Source organism: Malania oleifera, chromosome 4 (genome assembly GCF_029873635.1).
Source record: "Malania oleifera isolate guangnan ecotype guangnan chromosome 4, ASM2987363v1, whole genome shotgun sequence".
Lineage (NCBI taxonomy): Eukaryota > Viridiplantae > Streptophyta > Magnoliopsida > Santalales > Ximeniaceae > Malania > Malania oleifera.
Window position 1 is genome coordinate 83546048 of NC_080420.1, and position 23201 is coordinate 83569248.

General features: G+C 35.0%; 1 protein-coding gene across 2 annotated transcripts in view; it reads right to left on the minus strand.

The window, feature by feature from the left end:
* LOC131152866 (1,4-dihydroxy-2-naphthoyl-CoA thioesterase 1) overlaps window positions 1-23201 on the minus strand; it is a 58028-nt gene that overhangs the window by 20989 nt on the left and 13838 nt on the right. Inside the window, exon 3 of one of the 2 annotated variants that reach the window (XM_058104802.1) lies at window positions 13234-13457. The exons of the other annotated variant lie outside the window; for it this stretch is intronic. Coding sequence (XP_057960785.1) covers window positions 13305-13457 — 153 coding nt within the window. The 3' untranslated portion in view covers window positions 13234-13304. Of the gene's footprint in view, window positions 1-13233; window positions 13458-23201 lie in introns of those variants that run through there. 2 annotated transcript variants of the gene reach the window in all.

Genomic DNA, 23201 nt, shown 5'->3' on the forward strand with positions numbered 1-23201 from the left:
TCAAAAAGAAAGAGAGAAAGAAAAGAGGAGTAATGAAGGATTACATTGCATTATGCCATGCTTAACACTGACTCATACCTTTCGCATACTTGCATATAACTTATGAATGACACACTTAAGTCAATCATGCATAGTTTTCTCTTTATATGATCTTATGACTCCATGAAGAATCGATTGGTAGTACATTTATGTTAATTTGACTATATAATTTCCTGTATTTATACGGCATCTCATGAGGCTGAATAAACACATTCACGTGATTCATTGCACTTAGGGTTTCCTGTGAGCATTGAGAGAGCACCCGTGGCGACTATGACACCTTTGTGAGATATTCTTGAGCTATTTATCGTCCTTTTGAGCGTTAATATCAAATCAGAGTTCATAGAACTCAATTCTCTTTTTCTGGATGATTCCTTGTACACTAGTCTTTATTTTTGATTTGCTAGCCTAGAGGTGACACCTAGTGGGGAGATAGAAACCTAGGTCTTGTAGCCTACTCAAAATGTGAAGGCTGAGCCACCCCTAGAGATAAACTTAATTCATGGACCCCTATTCGAGCTCAATTCCCATTGATGGTATGAAGATTACAAAAGAAGTGTTATAATGTCCTTATTGATCAAGAAAAGATAGAAAATGAAGAATGAGCAGAAAAAAAAGAATAAGCAACACATATGTGCGTGAAATGAAATGTCAATGCCGGCCCAAATACATATCACAAAAAGTCAAGGACGACACATATTTTCCACGTATGAAGATTCTTCAACCGGTTAATGCCTCAGATGTATTCACGACAAATTTGTGAATGAGTTGATCTAGGGTGGTCTCAGTTGGATATGACGAGTAGGTGAGAAGATGCTAGGGTGAAGGACCCGACACCTCATAGATAGGCTAGATCCTTTTAAGATTAGTTCACTCCATATACCTAGCGTTTGTTTCTTTTTAATATGTGGGATGTTTGATCGCGACATTCTTCCTCACATATGATAAGTGAACCCATTTTCTTTGAGTGTTCTTGAGTGTATACCAGTTAGGCTGAGTCAAAGTGACCGTTCTGTAGGTGTCCACTGGCATCCTAGGTGTACTCAGTCACACATATCACACACACCTCGAGAGTTTACCTGTTTATACTCGAACTTATATGATTACATTAACTCTGAATGTGCCACTGATTAACTTCATGTGAGTATACTGCTCTCAAATCACATATAAACGATGAAACTTGCATGGGTGACGTGTTTTGGAGTCGTGTGCATTGAATATGAACGAGCTTGTGTGAAATTCAGTTACGTTCTTGTATGTGAAGTGGTATAGTTATGTTACATATGCATTGATTTCATGATCACCGGAGTTTATAGTTGTAGATACCACCCTGGGATTCATTCACGTCATTTGCTAGAAACTAGCAAAACGTTAGTTGGGGGGTGTGATTACGCGCCGAAACTGCGTAATTGGATGCTTAACCCGGGCTTTACCGTTTATATTTTTAATTAAATGTTCAAATTTATTTAATATTTTAATAAAGTGTCAAAATCATCATTCTTGAATTTTATTGCACTATTTATGAGAATTTGGTAATTTTTTGTCGCAGGAAAATTCTTGGGAATCAAAACCGACACCTGTTCATATTGTGTACATAACTTTTCCATCCGAGCTCCGATTGAGACAATTCAAATTTCTAAAGAAAAAGGAAAGGATTATCTACAACTTTTGTGTTTTGAGTTTTGTGAGATACGGGCTCCAGAAGAGCAGAATTTGCAATGAACAGAGAATGAAAAAAATGAAAAAATATAGCAATTCGGGTTTCCTATTCGGGTCTAGGGCTTTCCCCCCTATCCTATTTAACCTTTCTCTTTCTCTTCCTGCAGAGGTAGCTCCCATGGCTCCCCATTCTACTTTTTTCCTTCTTCTTCTTCTTCTTCTTCTTCTTCTTCTTTAGTTTGTTTTTTTTGTTCTTTTCAATTCTGCTTCTCTCCCCTTGTCTCTTTTCCTTCCCTTTATCTTTCCTCCCTCACTCTCCCCCTTTCCTCTGTTTCTCTTGGCCTCCTCTGCCCTCTTACAGTACGGCCAGCCTCCTCCACCATCTTCAGCAGTCCCCAAGCACAGCTGAACACTAGCCGACTCCATAGCCGGACCACCAAAGCACAGCAGCAACTTCACGGCTCCGTGGATTTGTTTCTCTCTCTCTCTTTTCCTTTCTTTCTTTCTTTTATTTACTTTTCTTTGAATCTTGGAATATTGAAGAAATTTTAGTTTTTTTTTTTCAATGTTATTGGAGTTTTCTTTCTCTTTGTTTAAGTTGAGTAATGTTGAGTATTTCATTATTGTTAAATTAATCTCTTTGTTTATCTAATTGATAGTTATTTTAATTTAACATTCTTAATTAAATTCAGATATTTTTTTTGTCGAAACTTGTTTTAGTTTAGGGTCAAGTCATATTAAAGCTTCCATCTTTATTGTGTTCAGTCTAGTTTAGGTTGTTAGGGATAATTTCTGTCTGAGTTCTTGATTCCCCTTGAAGTTTGGTTTTGATTCAATTTCTTAATTTTGTTAAAGGTTTGATTTCTACTGTTTGTGAGTGTGTTTTATTTTGATTGCATCTCTATTGCGTATGTAATTCCTTATTTGTAGTTTCCATTTTTAATTAGTGTGTGTGTCGATGTTTCCTTAGGTGGATTAGAGTTTCTATTCTAGCGTGTTTTAATTCCTTATTTGTAGTTTCTATTTTTAATTAGTGCGTGTCCCAATGTTTCTTTAAGTAAACTAGAATTTCTATTCTTGTTTATTTTATTTAGTACATGTTAGTTTTAGGGTTTTTAAATTACGTGTCATCTAATTCGGCAAAAGTGAAATTGAACCATCTTGAAAAACCTGAATCTGAACTGAGTTCAGTGCATTTTTAATTTTGATTGGAAGAACGTAAAATCTGAGATTAAACGCATTCCCTAAGGAGACGATCTAGCCCTTGGGCTTAATATTACACGACAGAACTCCTATACTTGGGATAGCTTCCGAGCTGCTCATTTTTCGAGTGAGTCAATACTCCCCCTCAAGTTAGAGCATGAAGATCCATAATGCCCAACTTGTGTGATAAGATTTGGAAATGTTCACGACCCAAAGATTTGGTGAATATATCGGCAAGTTAACTGTGGGTAGGAATATGCTTAGTGAAGAAGAGGTCAGCCCGTAACTTCTCATGAACAATATGATAATCAATTTCTTTATGTTTTGTACATTCGTAGAAAACTGGATTCTGGGCAATGTGAAGAGTCGGTTGGTTGTCACAATATAAGAGCATAGGCTGGGAATGCGGTACTCCAAGATCATGTAAAAGAGTTTTGAGTCATGTAAGTTCGCACGTAGTGGAAGCAAGTGCACAATACTTAACTTTTGCGGAGAAGCGAGACACGGTAGTTTGTTTCTTAGTGCGCCATGAAATTGAACTAGTGCCCAACTGAATGAAAAAACCAGTGGTGGATTGTCTTAATGTATCGAAGACCACGTACAACATGTCAGTACGAGTGATGGTGAGATATATCAAACGTCCAAATAGTCACCAAAACGAGCTTGGATCAAAGAGAAGGTCACCATCAGTATTGAGCTTGAGATTTTGTTCCATGGGAAAGTGGGCAAGATGAGCACCAAGATGACCGCTATCAGTGAGGATGTCAAAAGCATATTTACTTTGATTAAGAAATATGCTAGTGGGAGAGCGAACAACTTCGAGGCCAAGGAAATATTTCAATTTGCCAAGATCCTTTAGGTTGAATTTCTGAGCAAGCATGACTTTGAAAGTGCTAATATTAGAGAGATCATTACCTTCCATGAGAATGTCATCAACATAAACAAGTATGAGAGTAAACGACTGACCCTAAGAATGGGTAAAAAGAGAATGGTCGGCCTGAGATTGGGTGAAACCCGCAGCAAGTAAAACAGAAGATAATTTAGAGAACCAATTATGAGAGCCTTGCTTAAGACCATAAAGGGATTTCTGAAGATGACAAACACGAGTCTCCCCCTGTTTATAATAACCCGGTGGAGGGAGCATATAGACCTCATCATTGAGGTCACCATAGAGAAAAGCATTGTTGACGTCCAATTGAAGGAGATGTCAATTTCAAGTTGTAGCCACTACAAGAACACACCTAACAATAACAAGTTTAGAAGTAGGAACAAAAGTTTCATGATAATCCAAACCTTCTACCTAAGTGTAGCCCGTGGCCACCAAGCAAGCTTTGTGTCGCTCTATGGATCCATCGGACCGAAGTTTTGTTTTGAACACCCATTTACAGCTAATTGGTTTTTTGGTTGGAGGAATGTGTTGAAGAATCCAAGTATTATTGGTTTCTAAGGCTTGGATTTTAGAAGTCATGGCATCACGCCAATGTGGGTATAGCACAACCTGAGAATATAAGGTAGGTTTGGGATGTTGGGACATGACAAAAAGAAAAGTCAAATGTGGGTTAGGGAAACGATGATAAGATAAAAAAGAGAAGAGACAATGAACCGCACCTGAGGAACATTTTAAAACTTGTGAAGTCATGGAGGACTTTGGTAAAGTAGGGCAGATATAATCAGCCAAGTAACAGGGATGTGTGACAGCCCATTTGGGCGATGAAGAGGTGGGTGGAGGGAGTGGTGGAGGGGGTGAGGGTGGAGGTGTCGGGGAGGAGACCAAGGGAGAAGGAGGGAAAGATGGGGGGTTAGGATTAGGTGTGGATGGTGGAGAAGCTAAAGTGTAGGAATGATGTATATTAGGAATATGAAGAGAAGGGACTAGAGAAGATGTAGGAGTGGGAGAGATGAGAGGATAGGGAAAAATATTTTCTTCAAAAGTGACATCATGAGAGATGAAATTTTTTTTGTTTTCAAGATCGTAGACACGATAAGCCTTATGATGCGCAGGATAACCTAAGAAAACACATAGAAGAGATGAGCAGGATAACCTAAGAAAACACATCGAAGAGCATAGGGAGAGAATTTATTGCGGTGTTGACGAGCAGTTTGGGTATAGCACAAGCACCCAAACACTCGCAAGTGTGTATAGATCAGTGGTTTCTGAAAAAGAAGTTTATAAGGGGACGTATGATTGACGCTGAGTGAAGGAGTGCAGTTAATTAAATAAGTGGCTGTGAGAATGCATTCACCCCAAAAAGAGATGGGAAAATTAGCTTGAAAATGTAAACATTGAGCCACATTAAGAAGATAGCGATGTTTACGCTCAGTAAGACCATTCTGTTAAGGTGTATCCACACATGTGCGCTTATGAAAAATACCTTGATCATGGAAAAAAGTTTGGAGGGAAGTGGATAGAAATTATCTACCATTATCAGTGTGCACGCGCTTAAAAGTGCAATTGAATTGATTTTTAATCATGGCGCGAAAATTCGTAAGGCAAGAGAAAGTATCAGATTTCATGCGCATAAGATAGACCTATGTAGCATGTGAGTAGTCATCCACGATTGTTAAACAAAAATGTCCAGAAAGTGAAACTGTAAGATAACTACTCCATATATCATAATAAAGCCAATTAAAACAAAATGTGGTCTTAGTTGTTGTTAAAGAAAAAGGTAAACGAGTGTGCTTTGCTCTAGCACAAACATCACAAGGCAGATGAGAAGAAGAAATATTTAAGGCTTTTAGAATACATAAGATAGAAGGGTGACCAAGACATTGATGCCAAAGAGTAGTTTCAGAAACACGTTAAGAGTGGAAAACTGAGGCGGAGGGAGGTTTATAGTGGTAAAGTTCATCCCGTACTTCACACGTTCCAATCAGCCTCCTCGTTGATAGGTCCTGAATGACACAAAAGGTGGGCAAAAATATAGCAACACAATTAAGATCCTTGGTAAGTTTGCAGACGGATAATATATTAAATTTAAATTAAGGCACATAAAGAACATTAGAAAGAAACAAAGTAGGAGAAAGCCGCATAGTGCCGGTATGAGTTACAGAAACAATGTCACCATTTGGAAGCTTAATAGGGCATGACTAATAAAGAAATTGAATATTATCAAGAGAAGACAAATTGGAAGTCATGTGATCGAAGGCACTTGAATCAACAATCCATTCAGTATTAGAAAAAGAAGCAAATTGACAAGAGGGGAGGTTACCAGAAAAATTGGCAGAGTTGGTGTTTAAGGACAATAAAAGATCCAAAAGTTGACAGTATTGTTCACTGGTAAGACCAGGGATAGCAACCTCGAAAGAGGCTAAAGAACCTGTGAAAGTATTTGCAGCCATTAAAGAACCATATGCTTCCATAATGGCAGATCAGTTCAGATGAATCAAACCACCGAAGCAGGTCAAATATGATATTTGCGATAACCAAAAGATAAACCTTCAATTTGAAAAACTCGCTATAAGAACTTGTAACTGAAACATAAGTGAGAGCTAGAGGTCGGAGATCTGCTGCTTCACCAGACTGAGAGAGTCAACTGAGACGAGACTTCACCGGATTGAGATAATGCCGGAGATGATGACGCCAGAGAACTGAACTGATATGAGATCGTCGGAGAAGACGACTAGAGTAGCTGGTTGCAGAGGATGAAGACAGCGCCGGGAATTGAGAACAACCGAAAGACTGAGTGATGATGAACCAACGAATACCGGAGATGCTGTTAACTTAGAAGTCGAAGATGATTGGTTTAGCGTGTCTGAGAGACGGTAACACCGAACAAAATTAAATAGGAGACGACGTCTACTGCTTGCATGCGAGGTACCAGAAAAGATGGAGAGGCTGAGACAGCTGCTGCCAATAAATCAAGAAGGCCGCCGGAGAATCAACTGGAGATGTACTGGCCGAAAGCACTGAGCACGACATAGAGCTGCTGGAACACCAGAGAGTTGAGAGGGCAGAGATCGTCGGAGAGAGAGAAAAGGAACTAGAAGCCGGGACTGCAAGACGGCTGAAAAAAAAAAAAAAAAAAAAAACAAACCAGAGAGAGACAGTCGAAAAACAGAGATGCGGCCGAGGACTTCGTGTATGCGAGTGTGGAAGGTGGAGAACTGCTGGAATAAACTGAGAGCAGTCGGACAATCGCCGAAGATGCACCGGAGAAGAAGAACGCCACTAATGCCGGAATCGAGATAGCTGAAGACGACTAACGCAGGAGAGGATGAGCTGAGCGACGCCGGGGAATATGGAAAACTGAGTGGGAGAATGGCATCGAAGAGCTCGTCGGGGTTGGAAAGGGAGGACAGCTGTTGCTGCTCTTCGTTGGAGAAGACGACCAGAAGGCAAGAGCTCGCAGATCGGCTGCTGGCAATGGAGTTCCGGGTGGCGACAGTTGTCGCTGCAGTCTGCTGTTGCCGGAAACAGATAGACGGAGGGCTTGAGCGGCGGCGGCAGCAAAGAAAAGGAAAAATAGGTTAACGCTAAAATGGAGAAGAATAATTTTCTCTATTGATTGGCTCTAATGACAAGGATTACAGGGCTATATATATATATATATGAGATAGTTAAAAAAATGGAAAGTTTATATTTGTATAAGATGGAAACTATATTTCTCTAATAATGTGATTCTTTTAAAATTATTTATTACCCATGTTTATTATGTTATATTATAATAATATATATTTTTAAGAGACTAAATTATCTCATGAACATTTGATATCCTATGCAAAAATGAATTTATTTTCAGTATTGTTAATTTGATCAATACTACTAAGATCATACATTATTCAAGTAGATTGAGAAAAAAAAAATACTTAATTTGTTTAAGAAAATTATAAATAGAAAGGCAAGCGTCTAATAGCCGTATAATAGCACAAATATTAATTTTGAATAGTACACTTATCATAATACTAATTTTTTTTTAAATATTCTTTTATGAGTTAAAAATGTGCAGAAGTGTTGGAGCTTGCAATACTCCAAAAAAATATTTTCAATTTTAATATTATATACTTAGAACTGAATTTACTTTCATAACTCAAATATTTAGTTCATTTTAAAATTGAAGTGTCCAAATCAGACATGAGGTCAAAATTGAGTAGGATTAATTTTCAATTTCAATATTAAATACATAGAATCAAATTAAGTGGGATCAATTCCAAAATTTTTGTGAGGTTGAAAAAGCCAAGTTCCTAGTACCCAAAAACACCTTCTAGTTTCAACTAGAGACTTAGAAAGCCAAATTTATTTTCATATTTAAGACATTTAGTTCATTTAGAAACTTAAATATCCAAGCTAGACATATGAGGTCAAAATTGAGTAGAATCAATTCTGAACATCCATGGATTTGAAGTGAAATTGTTGGAGCTTGCAATATTCCAAAAATCTTTTCAATTTCAATGTTAGACACTTAAAACCCAATTTGTTTTCATAGTTCAATGCATAGTCCATTTTGGAACTCAAGTATCCAAATTGGACATATGCAGTCAAAATCGATTGAGATCAATTCCAAGACAAATGTGGGGTTGAAATGGAAGTGTTGGAGCTTGTAGTACACCAAATTTCTTGCACTGCTAAATTATTTGGACGCTTACACCAAAATTATTTTTATAGTTCATGTATTTAAATCATTTTGGAATTCAAGTGTCCAAATTGGGCATATAACATTTAAATCAAATGGTATCAACTCCCAAACATCCATGAGGTCAAAATGAAAGTGTCAAGGTTTCTGGTAACCCACAACTCTTTCCAATTTCAAAGTTGGATACTTAGAACTTAATTAGTACTTACTAATAGTTTCTTATATGTTGAATAGTTTTTCTTATATTGTTTTGAATTTTTTTTTTTATATTATTTGTTAAATTACATACTAAATTATTTTAAATTATTGTTTTGTAGAATCTTGGGGGTGTTCTTTTGATGATGATAAGATGATGGTGATTGTGCAAGGTTTTTTTTTTTTTTTTTTTTTTTCTTTTCCCCTTAGTTGGATTAGGTCATAATGATTGTGATCTTATATAATGTACGTTTAAAACATTTAAATATATTATTGTAAAATAACATTGACCAACTCGTTTTTAAGGATTTTTTAATTTTCTAAATGATAAAATGAATCAAGAATAATGACTTAAGGGTGTGTCATTAATAGTATTTATTTATAAGATTTTACGGGAATGCCAAATTCCTTAAAAAAAATATTCAATTTTTTAGATTTTTAATGATCCATCAAGAATTGTCACTATTATAGACTAACTAGTGATAATTTCATATTGATCACTATTACTTTTTTTACCATCTAAATTATTAGTGACTGCTCAACTTGTGTCACTAATATTCATGTATTAGTGATGAAAAACAACTGTCACCATTATTTGACTTTTAGTGATAGAGCACAAACTGTCACTAATAATTGATGATAAATCGTTGCTAATAATCCACTATTGGCAACGAATAACTTTTTAACAAATTATTCACTATTAGAGGCAGTATAATTTTTTTTAGTGATAAAGGAAAATCATAATTATTAACCAATAATAGTGGCTATGTCAAAATTTTGCGACTATAATTAGTTGAGACGATCAATACAGTGATCAATTTTGAATCGTTCAATATGATTAATACAATGATCAATTTTAAATCGTCAATTAATTGTCACGAGTAATTGATTGTTCATTATTAATAATGATTGGGTCAATCACAAATAGTTAGCTTTTTTGTAGTGTCAATATAATGACAGAATTTTTCTGAATTTTAAAAATTTTCATTTTGACAGTTGCAACTCAATTTCTCTATTTGTTTAGGTTTTGAATATTTTATAAAACTTTAACTAGTCATTGATGCTACGCTCTTACTTTACAATTAATTTATAATGTATAGTCAATTAAAATTAAATTTTTTTTAAACTTGTCTTTTGGACAATGATTACTAATGATTTTATGGTAGCTGAAGCTTTAGATCGAAGTAAAATATACGCTCGTAATTTGGCATACAAGATCAATTCATTTTTAAAATACCTAATTTAATTAAGAATGAATACATTTTGTTTTCTATACTCATCATTAAAATTAGCCATGGTCACATCATTAATATAATTAAGGCGATTACTTTGTCTCATATAATCTATTTTTGAGACTTTATAATTTCTAAATAATTGGATAATCTTTCTAACTACGATAATTTCTGACCTATTAGTTTATGCTCTGTGGCTTATAAAAATTTTTCCAAGATTCTTGTTTTTAGACTAACTAAGATTGTTGATAAGTTGGTCTCGCATGAACAATGCACTTTTATTCCTAGGCGAAGTATTTTTGAAAATATTACACTGACTCAAGAAATTATTCAATCTTTACACAAAAAAATAGCTGGCGGCAATGTAATGATAAAACTAGATATGGCTAAGGCTTACGACAAAGTGAATTGGAATTTTCTTCTGGAGGTACTTAAGGCTTTTGGTTTCTCTAAGAGGGTTTGTAAGCTCATAAAAAATTGTGTGTAGTCTCCATGGTTTTCTGTTTTGATGAAGGGAACCTTTAAGGGGTTTTTTCAATCTACGAGAGGCTTGCGGCAAGGGGATCCACTATCTCCTTATTTATTCATCATAATGGAGGAGGTTTTGATAAGGTTGCTTAGGAAAAGCTATGAGACTAGTCCGATAGGTAAATTTAATCATCCGATTGAGACCCCATTGGTTTCGCATTTGTTATATACAGATGATATTCTTATTTTTGCGAATGGTAGAAAGAGGTCTATGGGAAATTTAGTTTACGCTCTGGAAAGGTATGAGAAGTGATCGGGTCAAAAAATCAGCAAGACTAAGTTAGCGTTATTCCTCTCAAAATATATCACTCCTGCTAAGAAGCGTGGTTTATTGAGAATCACGGGTTTCATGGAAGATAAATTCCCTAATTCATATTTGGGTGCGCCTTTGGTGTCTGGAAAATTGTCTTCTAGGACATTGGAGCTTCTTGTGGAGAAGATTAGAAAGAAAATTGCAGGGTGAAAATCTAAATTGCTATCGCAAGGTGGAAGATTGATTTTATTAAGACATGTGTTGTCTAACATGCCTATTCATTTGATGTCTGTTATTAAGGCTTTGCAGGTCACATATTCTCGCATTAACTCTCTTATTTCTAATTTTTTATGGGGAGAGGTGAAAGATAAAAGGAAGATTCATTCGCGCTCTTAGGGGAAAATTTGTAAACCTACCTCAGAAGGGGGTCTATGTCTGAGAGATCTTAAGGAAGTTTAGAAATCTCTCCTCATGAAATTTGCCTTCAGATTACTCATTTCTAACAATCTGTGGGCAGGTTTTTTCAGAGCTAAATATTGTAGAAATGATCATTTATTAATAAGGAATGGGAGACCAAATGACTCGGTTTTGAAAATCAATTATGGTCACCATTTCAGAAGTTATAGATAATGTTAAAATTTTGGTGAGAGGTGGGAACTCTTCTTTTTGGTTCGACAGGTGGCTGTCATCAGGCCCGTTATCTGTGAGCACTGAAGATATTTTGAACAAGAAACTGTGTATTAAGGATTGCTGGTTAAATAATAATTTGAACTCTGATTTAGTACGGGAATTGGTTGGTGCTGATAAAACAAAGGAAATTTTGCATCAGGTGCCGGCAGGTAAAAGTGGGCAGGATATTTTTGTCTAGAAGCCTGCCCCGGAAGGTAATTTTTCTACAAAAACGGCTTGGGAGGCATGAGGAGCAGAAGTGTTAATTTTTTGTGGAATGACTGATTTTAACATTCTTTATTACCCAGAAGAATCTTAATGTGTTTATGGAGAACCTGGTTTAGATGCCTTTCTGTAGATGATAGAATTCAGACCAAAGGAATATCGATGGATTCGGCTTGTGATTGCTGCGTTCAGAGAAGTCGGGAAAACATTGATCATATTCTTTCTTTAGGAGAGGTGGCTTCAGAGGTTTGACGTCGGGCTAGTGTGGCTTTGGGGATTTCTTTCCAACGATCTCTTCCTTGAAAAAATAAAATGGCAAATTGGTTCCACTATGCTAAAAATCGTCTATTAAAGGTATTTTAATCGGGTTGATTCCATGTTTGACTACGTGGTGCCTCTGGAATCGAAGATGTAAAGCGAGAATGGAAGGAGTTTATCAAAGTGCAGATGTGAAGAAGTGTTCGATTCTGGGTTAGTTTTATTACTGAGAGCACCATTTCTTTTCAAAAATTGAAGAAGTCAGACATTAAGATTTTGAATGAGTTTCAAATTAAGCATCAAGGAGTTTGCGATAGGCCTGAAAAAATTATTTCATGGATTAAACCTCCAGTAGGGTGGATAAAACTTAATTGTGATGGGAGCACAATCAGGAAAGGAATTCGTTTGTGTAAATATTTGCATTATGTTAATGTGATTATTGAAAGTGACTCGCGAATTGTAGTTGATTGGCTTCGGAAAGGTAGATGTACTTTGTGGTATCTTTGGAAATTTTGGTAAGAGCTCGTGGCAGAGTTAGAAGGAGTGAATGTCATGGTGATGCATCAATATAGGGAAGGTAATAGTGCGACTAATTTTCTTGCTAAAGAAGGAAAAATAGGAAACAATGTAATTTACGAAGAACAACACCTTCTACCATGTTATCTGAAAGGTATCCTTCGGATGGATATGTGGGGTCTTGTTTCCGTTCGTCGTTAGTTCATCTTTAGAGTTTCGTTTGGTGTATTTCATTTTGCTTTTGATTATTTTTTTATTTTTATCTCCTTTGTTAGTTATGTTTAATTTTGCTTGTCCTAATTTAATTGGTTGGTTTTAACTTGTAACCACGGTATTCCTCCGCCAAAAGTGAGGGTTTATTAATAAATAAATGGAGGTGTCGCCGTCTTTTAGCCAAAAAAAAAAAAAACAAAAAGAAACATCTTTGGTAGTTTAAATTGAATTTAACACAATTAAATAATTTAAGCGAAAGTAATGGAAATGTCTTTACTCTCTTAACATCTTTTCCAATGCATAGCATGATTATTTGTGCGTGTGTGTGTATGTGTGCGCGCGTATTTTGTGGCTATTACTAAAGTAAAATGTAAAAATCTACATATCATATATATATATATATATATATATATATATATATGTATGTATGTATGTATTGATGATTCGGGAATTTCAGTCATCATCACGTCACTTTACAAATTATGGTGCGACACCAAATCCGAAGGAGGGGGGATAAAAGCCGCCCACCCATTGATGCATGCTTCACCAGGATAAACTCTTAAGGGGGAATCAAACACATGACCTTAGAATCACTAAAATTACAAGTCACCCTTATCATTTGAGAATATCATATGTTATGCTAGAAGCTAGAAGTATGGATTTCAGGAATGCATTTAAATGAAATTCAACACCATTTGTATTTTATTGAGCTCTAGTTTTGAATTACAAGCTTTCTACATATAGTTAAAGTTTTGCATACTTCTTTAACACTTCAGCAACGTTTTGTGCTTCCTTAGGCACACGCATGTTGGAAAGAAGCGTAACCCTAGATGATGATATCAAGGTTTGATGGTTTGAGTTTGAAACATCAATCTTCCAAAGTCGCACCTCCCATACCTATTCAGAATGCAACATTCACTTAGTAGTTAATCAACGTTCAATAATTAAGGTATTCGTAAATTTATAATGTCAAATAAAAGAAGCAAACAAAGTAAAGGGGAATTGTTGAATTTTACCTTATTCTTTATATGAAAGTATGTTAAATGTTAGTTCATATATGTAAATGCATATGAATGCATGTGAATAATATTATATAAAAATATTTTCTAAAATTTAATGAAGTTTATATAAATTTAAAATAGTATTAATATATTGGCATAATTTAGTTTGTAAATATAAAATTCAAAATTTTCATTTGAGGACCTCAGAATCCATTGAAGCAACATGTTGTTTCATGGATAGAAAGAATAGGTTACTTTATCAAAATGTTGCAACTGAATCCCGTATAAGATTTTACGAGACTCTAATCAAAGAAGTATGGTTAGAAAAATATTTTAAACTACCTTCTTATAGAATCAACTTCGAGTCAGATCCTATAGTAATAGACCTAAAGAGAGTTAAAGCAGGATTAGAAAATCGCCTGAAAGAGATTGAAGAACAGATAAGTCACTGTCAATCTAGAATTAGGCAGTGCGAGTGGTAGCTAAAAAAGCTCCATAGAACTTTAAGTAAAGAATTTGACGATCGAGATCTTATTTATCTATAAAGATAAGTGATATATAGTATGTCATAGACAAGATAAAAGAGATCGCAAAGAGTTATGATGGTAAAATAAGAAAACTTAGTAGGATAGAAGATCCACAAGCATCTCAAGTCCGTAGCAGCATATCAGGAAGGTATACTGCTAAAGACTATGAAAAGGTGTAGAGTGCCCTTAAAGACATAGACGAAAAAAAGATTTTATCAAGCATAACAGAGGATATTCAGAGATCTTAGAAAGAGCTGAATAAACTCTTATTAAAAGAAAATTGGACAGAAGATGATGTAGCCAAGATACAAAAGAAGATCAATGAAAGACTAAATGAGGTAGAACACCTTAATGCCAAAAAAATTGGCCTAAGCCGAAGCTATTATAGCAGAATCCAAAAGGAGATCTGCTCCAAGAGAATTCTTAGGTGCAGGACCCTTCAAACCAAGAAGGTTAGTAGATCTTCCAAAAATCTCTTCTTAGGATGCAAAGCCAGTGTGGCAGCCCCTAAGACTAGAGCCTAAACCATGGGAGCTAAAGAAGTTATCTTTCAAAGAAATGCTCCAAACGACAAGAAAACCAAAAACAGTTCTTGACTATCCAAGAAGAATTCAGGAAGAATTTAGACTTAAGAAAAGTATTCCAGAAGGAGTACCCTAGAACGGGACAATTTTAAGGCTTGATTACGATAAAAATCCAGAAATAGCCACTGATGATTGGACAATGGAGATTAGATTCAATATCTTGAGCCATGGCGTAGAAACTTGGTCGGTTGAGTGAGCTTATAAGTTCGTAGTTTCCACCTTAAGGAAGAATGCATGAAATTTTTGGAAAATATTGCAGAGAAACTCATATGTGAGTGCAATTATCCTAAACATGATTCTCACCCCAGATGAGGTCATAGCTATTATCGTAGATTTCCTAAAACAAGAGTTTGTGTTATGTGTTATTTCAAAGAATACCTTTGTGAGTTTCAACATTGGTATTATCAACTCGGACCTCAGGACCAAGCATATGCCAAAGAAGTTTTTGTATAGAAACTACCCGACAGTTGGCTTGGATTGGTAGTTTAGACTATAAAATAGAAATTTATCATAAGAAAATAGAAGAACAAATTCAAAACCCAGAGGTTAAATTTCAAATTGATTTATTTAAAAAAAACTTGAAAAAGAAGTTTGTTCAAATTTACCAAATGTCTTTTGGAATAGAAAGAAACATACTATTAAATTACCTTATATAAAAGATTTTACAGAAGACAAAATACCAACAAAAGTAAGGCCTATTCAAATGAACAAGAAATTACTTGAATATTGCAAAAAAGAAATACAAGAATTACTTAATAAAAAATTAATTCGAAAAAATAAATCCCCTTGGAGTTGTATAGCTTTCTATGTTCAAAATCAAGCTAAAATAGAAATAGGGAAACCAAGACTTGTCATTGACTACAAACCATTAAATAAAGCATTACAATGGATTAGATATCCAATACCTAATAAAAAAGATTTACTCAATAGATTAAATACAGCTTCAATATACTCAAAATTTGACATGAAATCAAGATTCTGGCAAATTCAAATTATAGAATAAGACAAGAGTAAGACAGCATTTACAGTGCCACTCGAACACTACGAATGGAATGGAATGCCCTTTGACTTAAAAAATGCACCTTCAGAATTCCAAAACATTATGAATGAAATTTTCAATGCCTATAGAAAATTCACTATTGTATACATTGATGACGTTCTTTTATACTCCGAATCAAAAAGTCAACACTTCAAACATCTCAATATTTTTTATAATATTGTCAAAAGAAATGGATTGGTTGTTTCTCAACCAAAAATCAAATTATTTCAAACTAATGTTAGATTTTTAGGTCATCAGATTTACCAAAATAAGATCACTCCAATACAAAGATCATTAGAAATTTGCAAACAAAATTCTTAATAAAATCAGAGACAAAAATCAATTGCAAAGGTTTTTAGGGTGTCTTAATTATGTTGTAGATTTCATCCCAAATATCAGGATTTTAATCAAACCTTTATTCAAAAGACTCAAGAAAAATCCTCCTACATGGTCAGACCAATGTACTCAAATTGTTATCAAGGTTAAGGCTTTAGTTAAAAGTCTTTCCTGTCTTAGTCTTCCAGATTGTTGACCTTATTGGTCACGCCCGGTTTTGATTATAACAAATACTCATTGTATCTAATGAGTAGTTGAGTTTTTGTGCAAGAATCAAGAATGATAAAATCAAAATGTGCACAAAGCAAGAAAGGCTTGAAGACAATTTCATAAACTCTTAATTATAATATTTTCCAGTGAAATTGTCTGTAATAGTAATTAGGGTTTTTCGGTTTGTAATAAGCTCACACACATCACATGAATGATTTACTTTGTAAGCTCAAACCGAACACCGGACTTTTTCGGTGTCTTCAAAATTGGACCCCAAGTGACCTTAGGACACTCAACTTTGCACTTGTATGTAATAGGCACTTGAATAGGGTTTGAATGTTGCACACTTGGTGCACTTTCGGTCGACCGGCCAACTCAGTTCAATTTGGCCCGGTCGACCGAAACCGGTCCGGGTCAACTGTTTGACCCAGGCCCGGTCGACCGAGCACTTATAGGTCATTTGACCTCGGTCGACCGAACCTCCTTGGGGTCAACAGTTTGACCTCCCGGTCGACCGACCATTTTTGTTCGTCAACAACTTGGTCGACCGAAGGGTCTCGGGAAAATTCCCAGCGGTCCGGTCGACCAAGCCATGTAGTTCAAAAAGTGTCCGGTTGACCGAACCTCGGAATATTGAAAAATCGCCCTGCCCGGTCGACCGACCCCTTAGTTCAAAATTCCCCCGGTCGACCGAGCTACTTGAGTCCCGGTCGACCGAACCACTTTTGGTCGACCGGACCTCTCGGGTTGTTCCCATTTTTACCGTGGTTAATATTTTTCTAAACAGGGTTAAAATGCATTACACTCCATTAAACTTTTCTAATAATACCCTATAGGTCCCCAACGGTCATATTTTCTCCCTTGCCTATATATATGCCTTCATTTGCAAAGATTAAGGGGTGATTAGCCACTTTGATTAGGGAAAATTCTTTGAAAATCCTAAACCCTATAATACTCATTCTTAAGCCTCCTACACTCATACTTACCTTCTCATACAAATTAAATCCTTTGTAAGTTGATTGAGTGCTAGTCTAAGTAGGTTTGCTCTCCCATTCATATTTGATTGTTTTATTATCCTTGAGAGCTAAACCTTGAGTATTCTTAGGGGACTTTATTAATAAGTCTATCCTAAGAAAACTTTGATAGATCTTCTAAGATTTGCACCTCCATTGCAACATCTTAAGAAGATAGTATTTGTATTTTGGTTGCAAAACATTTTCAAATATCTACTGTGTTATTAATCTTGAAAATATTTGATGAGATATTTGATAGTGTGATAAAATCTTTGTTGCAATACTCGTTAACTCATATATCTTTTGCTGAATACAAAGATTGAATATCCTTTTGCAAACCAAACTTATACGTTGCTAGATCTTCATATACATATGTGTATTGAGAAAACTTGTTGATTGAAATATATGAAGTCTGGATGATATCTTTGTTTGAGCACTTAGATTAAATATCTTGTGATACAAAGATCATTTAGGTTTGCACTCTCACGCACTCATTACAACGATAGTAAATCTATTTGAGAGTTGACATCTTAGATCACACTGAGCTTACAAATTATTTCATATTTGTGGTGTATATTATTGCGCGAATTTGGGTACATATCTACTTTACTTGAAAGCATAATCACTGTACCATTTCAGTATAATACACTTTGGTTGTATTTCCAGGCACGGGCCTGAAGAGGGAGACTAGCCCTGGAATAGTCCCGGATTGGCTTAGACCCGGTTAGGAAAGCTAGGTGCGTCGTCCTGTTAAGGCGTGTAGGTTGAGGTCAGCCCCGCTAATTGACCTGGTTAAGGTTGAGGTCAGCCCTGTGTTAATTTGACCTGGTTGTAAACGGTGCCGCTCCACCCTTAAGTGAGCTCTTAGTGGAAACCTCTAGCTTGCGAGCTTGAGGCGGGGACGTAGGCACGGTTGGCCGAACCCCGATAACATATCGTGTGTTCATTTATATTTCCGCACTTTATATTAGCCGCACATGTATGTTATGGGTGAATGATGCGTATGACTTAAATTTCACATTATACTTATCTACGCATTTGGAAATTAAATAGGCAGACCCTAGGTTGTTTATATACTGCTGTTTATCCGGCTTAACCTAGGTGATAAATTTTAAAATTCCAATTCACCCCCCCTCTTGGGAATACACCAATTCTAACACAGATCTTAAAGTTTTTATGATAGTTGAAACTAATGCCTCTGATGCTGGATTCAGGGGTATTCTTAAACAAAGAATTGATTCAAATGAAACTCAAGTAAGATTTCATTCAGGAGCATGGTCAAGACCTCAAGTCAATTATTCAACTATCAAGAAATAAATTTTATCCATAGTTTTATGCATTCAAAACTTTCAAGATGATTTATTCAATAAATAATTTTTTCTTAGAATTGATTGTGCAAATGCTAAGAGTATTATTGAAAAAGATGTTACAAATTTGATTTCAAAACAAATGTTTGCAAGATGGCAAGCAATTTTAACCGTATTTGATTTTAAAATTTAATTTATCAAAGGAACTTCAAATTCAATTCCAGACTTCCTTACAAGAGATTTCTTGACAGGACAACATGCCAAGAATTACAGCTAAAGACCTCTATTCAAAACTACAATCTTCAAAAGCCCAACAAGCCCAACCCTCAAAAGAAATTCCTATTCATAATAGGTTCAACCCCATTTTAAGGCCTCAAACTACTCAAGTTCCTTCTTTCAAAGAAGTTATGGAAAGTCAAGCTCAGACCGCTTTGGCCCAAGTTTAAAAGGTATTACAAAAGGATATTTTTCAAAATACTTTGAGGATCTCATTCCTATTGAATCCGAATGGGATGATTCCACTCCTTCCGAAGTTATCAAAAACTATTTTTTCACTGGATGCCATTTTGACACTCCAAACCCATTGACGAATAGAAAATTTTACGAGTTAATTCTTGTAGAAACCAACTTAGTCATAATCGATTATAATTACGATCTTCAGGATTCTACAAAAATTAACTTTTCAAAATTCAAGATTTTCAAAATTATTTCTCCCCCAGAATAGTTAACTCATCTAAGAAATTGAAAACAATTTAAAGGAGATTTTATTCCACAATCCTATGATTACAAAGATTACATTGACGCTTGATCAAATGTTCTCTTCCTACGTAATTATTCTCATTCTTGGTTTATGCATTTTGATCTAAAAATTTGCAAATCTTTCCCAGGCTGGTTTCTCAAATGGTTTAAAAGTTTTGGTCCTAAAAAAGAAATTTTCCCAGAAACAATTTAAGATGATCATGATTTGTTTCAAAAGAATTCTATCTTCCCTTAGGATCAATCTAACCCTTCTTTCAAGTTCCTGCAATTTTGTTCAAATTTTGGAATCACCTGGATTTTCTACTGGGATTACATCTTTGTTTCTCCAGAAGAGAGCACCTTGTGTTTTTCAAAAACAGTAAGAATAATTTTCAAAGTTCGTTGGTGGGAAAAATTTACCCTACCAAAAGGACAAGTTCGTTCATGGCTTATTCAGCAAATTAATCAACTTTCAAATTCTCAAGGTCCATTATTAAAATCAAAGGAGAGATTAAAGGTCTTTGATGATGATGACACTATTTCATTCTCTTCCTCAAGAAAATCAAAATCCTCAAAGTCAGGAAAAATGAAGGCTCAATTAGTCAAGATGATCAAACATTTGGAAAAATCGGATGACTCAGATTCTGTCGACAGTCAAGATTCAAACGAAACCGTTGATCTTGATCTCGGTTTAGACTTTTATCAATTACTCCAAGAAGATCCAAGAACCATCTCATCAAAGGGAAAGACAAAGAAAAAGAATTAAATTCTTTGCTCTCAAATCAAAAACTATGGCTACCATTTCAAAGGCTTCAGCCACCCTTCAAGACTTGTCAGGCCATCCTGACAATTATTCAAAAGTCCCTATCATTGCTTCAAGAATTTTATAGCTAGTTACCACTTGACCCAGCTTGTAAATTTATCGAGTGATTGTAAGTTGAGTGTTTTACACCTGTCCACCTTTCGGCCAGGGTTGTATTTTAAATTACTATTTTATTTAAAGGTGGTGGGTTCCCACACAAATGCAGCCGTCCATGTGCTGTCACCTTTAAGTAAAGTACTTTATTTTGTTGCGTCAGCTCGTTAGTCCTGTAAAATCCTGTGTTGAATTTTGTGGTCGATGGGACCCATTGTGTACCCGCTCTAATTCATCCCCAGATTCCAATTCATTTGAAGTCCGAGCCATTGAGTCTATAAATAAGAGTCTTTGTTTAAGTTTGAACTAGCACCAATTCAGGGGTTTCTCCTAGAGCAACCTAAGATGCCTTGAGCTCCACCTGAATTCTCTCTTCTCCCTCCTTTTTGTCTTAGGAATTATGTCAAATGTAACCAAGTAAGCTTTCAATAAAATTTATGTGTTGTTTAAAATTCTTTGTATGATTTAAGTATGCTCTGTACTTGCAGTCTATGACTGATCCTGTATATCAGAAATATGTTTTGATTGTTTGATACTTATTCATTAAAAGATAACTTTACAACGGACCTACAAAAGTTATTCAAGACAAAAGTGGAAATGTTAAGATCAATTTTCAATCATTATTAACAAGAAGCAGAAGCATCGGTCAATCTTCAAAACAATCAATTGACTTAGGAAGAAAGAGTATCTCAAGTCTTTGTACATATACGGAACCAAACAGAAATCTCAAATTAAAAGCAATTGATTTTGGTCCCGAAATACCCCAAGGATATTATCAAGAAACATCTGAATCAACCTCCTTAACAGAATCTCAAATCTTGACAGAAGATCAAAGAGAAATTCTAAAAGAAGAATATCAAAGGAAGAATATTATGACTATAAATAAAACTTTTGAAACAAATAAGGAAATACTTAGAACAGATTACAAACATAAGCTTAATGAAAATAATAGAGATAAATTTTTTGAAAAATACAATAAAGAAGAAAGAGAAAAAATAAAAGTTGAAGGGTTTGAAGAAATGCAAAAGGTCAAAAGAAATATTCCATTTTTCAAATTTTTCAAGGAAAGACAATCAATTAATATTATTCATAATTGCAAGAAAAACTGGAAATTAATTGACAATAATTTAGTCATATCAAATCATCCTCAGAAAACTCTTTTAAATTTAATTATAAAGAAACAGAAATAATTGCTTCACCATACAAAGAAGTAAAAAAGGGAAACACAAAAGCCGATCAAATAATTAGTCAAAATAATTATACGAATCAAATGCTTCAAACGATGGCTAATCAATCTACAAGAATTGAAAATCATTTGAAACATCTTTTAGAAATCAAGCTTAATAGTATTTATGAAAAAGGAGAATCTAGTAAAACAAAACCTAAATTAGAAGAACCAATACCAATCAATACTTTAGATTAAAGATTAAAGGACTTTAAGTTCGAAAAGAAAAACGAATTACTTACTCAAAAAATTGATGAACTTATCAATAAAACCATGAATCTAAAGATTAATATGTTATCAAAAGAAGAAGCTATAAATACCTTAGAATCAAACTTTAAAAATGAATAAGACTGAAATTAATAAAATAAAAAATTGGAGAAGTCAAAGCCAAAGAACTTATTACAAAAAACCAACACCTCCAAGTCTTTTATTTGAAGAAACAAATGAAATGTTACCTCAAAAGATTTTTCAAGGCAATGAAATTCATGAATGGAGAATTGATGGTTTAACAAAACAAAAAATACATGCTTTACTTCATCAAATGTCTGTTGCGGCAACAGCTTTTAAGCTTCATTCACCAATAGTAAGTGAAGGGCAAACTGTTGCTCTTCTTACACATGGATTTGTAGGAACACTTAAAGAATGGTGGGATCATTATCTTACCTCTCAAAGGCTAGGTTACAGGTATTCGTTGTAAAGTTATCTTTTAACAAATAAGTATCAAACAATCAAAACATATTTCTGATGTACATGATCAGTCATAGACTACAAGTACAGAGCATACTTAAATCATACAAAAAATTTTAAACAACACATAAATTTTAGTGAAAGCTTACTTGGTTACATTTGACAGAATTCCTAAGACAGAAAGGAGGGAGAAGAGAGAATTCAAGTGGAGCTCAAGGTGTCTTAGGTTGCTCTAGGAGAAACCCCTAAATTGGTGCGAGTTCAAACTTAAACAAAGACTCTTATTTATAGACACAATGACTCGGACTTCAAATGAATTGGAATTTGGGGATGAATAAGTGCAGGTACACAATGGACCCCATCGAATACTAAACTCAACATAGGATTTTACAGGACTAATGAGCCGACGCAACAAGACAAAGTATTTTACTTAAAGGTGACAGTACATGAACAACTGCATTTGTGTGGGAACCCACCACCTTTAAATAAAATAGTAATTTAAAATAAAACTCTGACCGAAAGGTGGATATGTGTAAAACACTCAACTTACAATCACTTGATAAAATTACAAGCTGGGCCAAGTGGTAACCAGCTACAAAATTCTTGGAAGTAATGATAGGGACTTTTGAATAATTGTCAGGATGGCCTAGCAAGTCTTGAAGGGTGGCCGAAGCCTTTGAAGCGGTAACCGCAGTTTTTGACTTGAGAGCAAATAATTTATTTCGTTTTCTTTGTCTTTCCCTTTGATGAGATGGTTCTTGGATCTTCTTGGAGTAATTGATAAAATTCTGAATCGAGATCAAGATCAACGTTTCTATTTGAATCTTGACTATTGACAGAATCTAAGTCATCTGATTCTTCCAACTGTTCAATCATCTTGACTAATTGAACCTTAAGGATTTTGATTTTCTTAAGGAAGAGATTGAAATAGAGTCATCATCATCAAGGACCTTTAATCTCTCCTTTGATTTTAATAATGAACCTTGAGAATTTGAAAACTGATTAATTTGCTGAATAAGCCATGAACGAACTTGTCCTTCTGGTAGGGTAAATTTCTC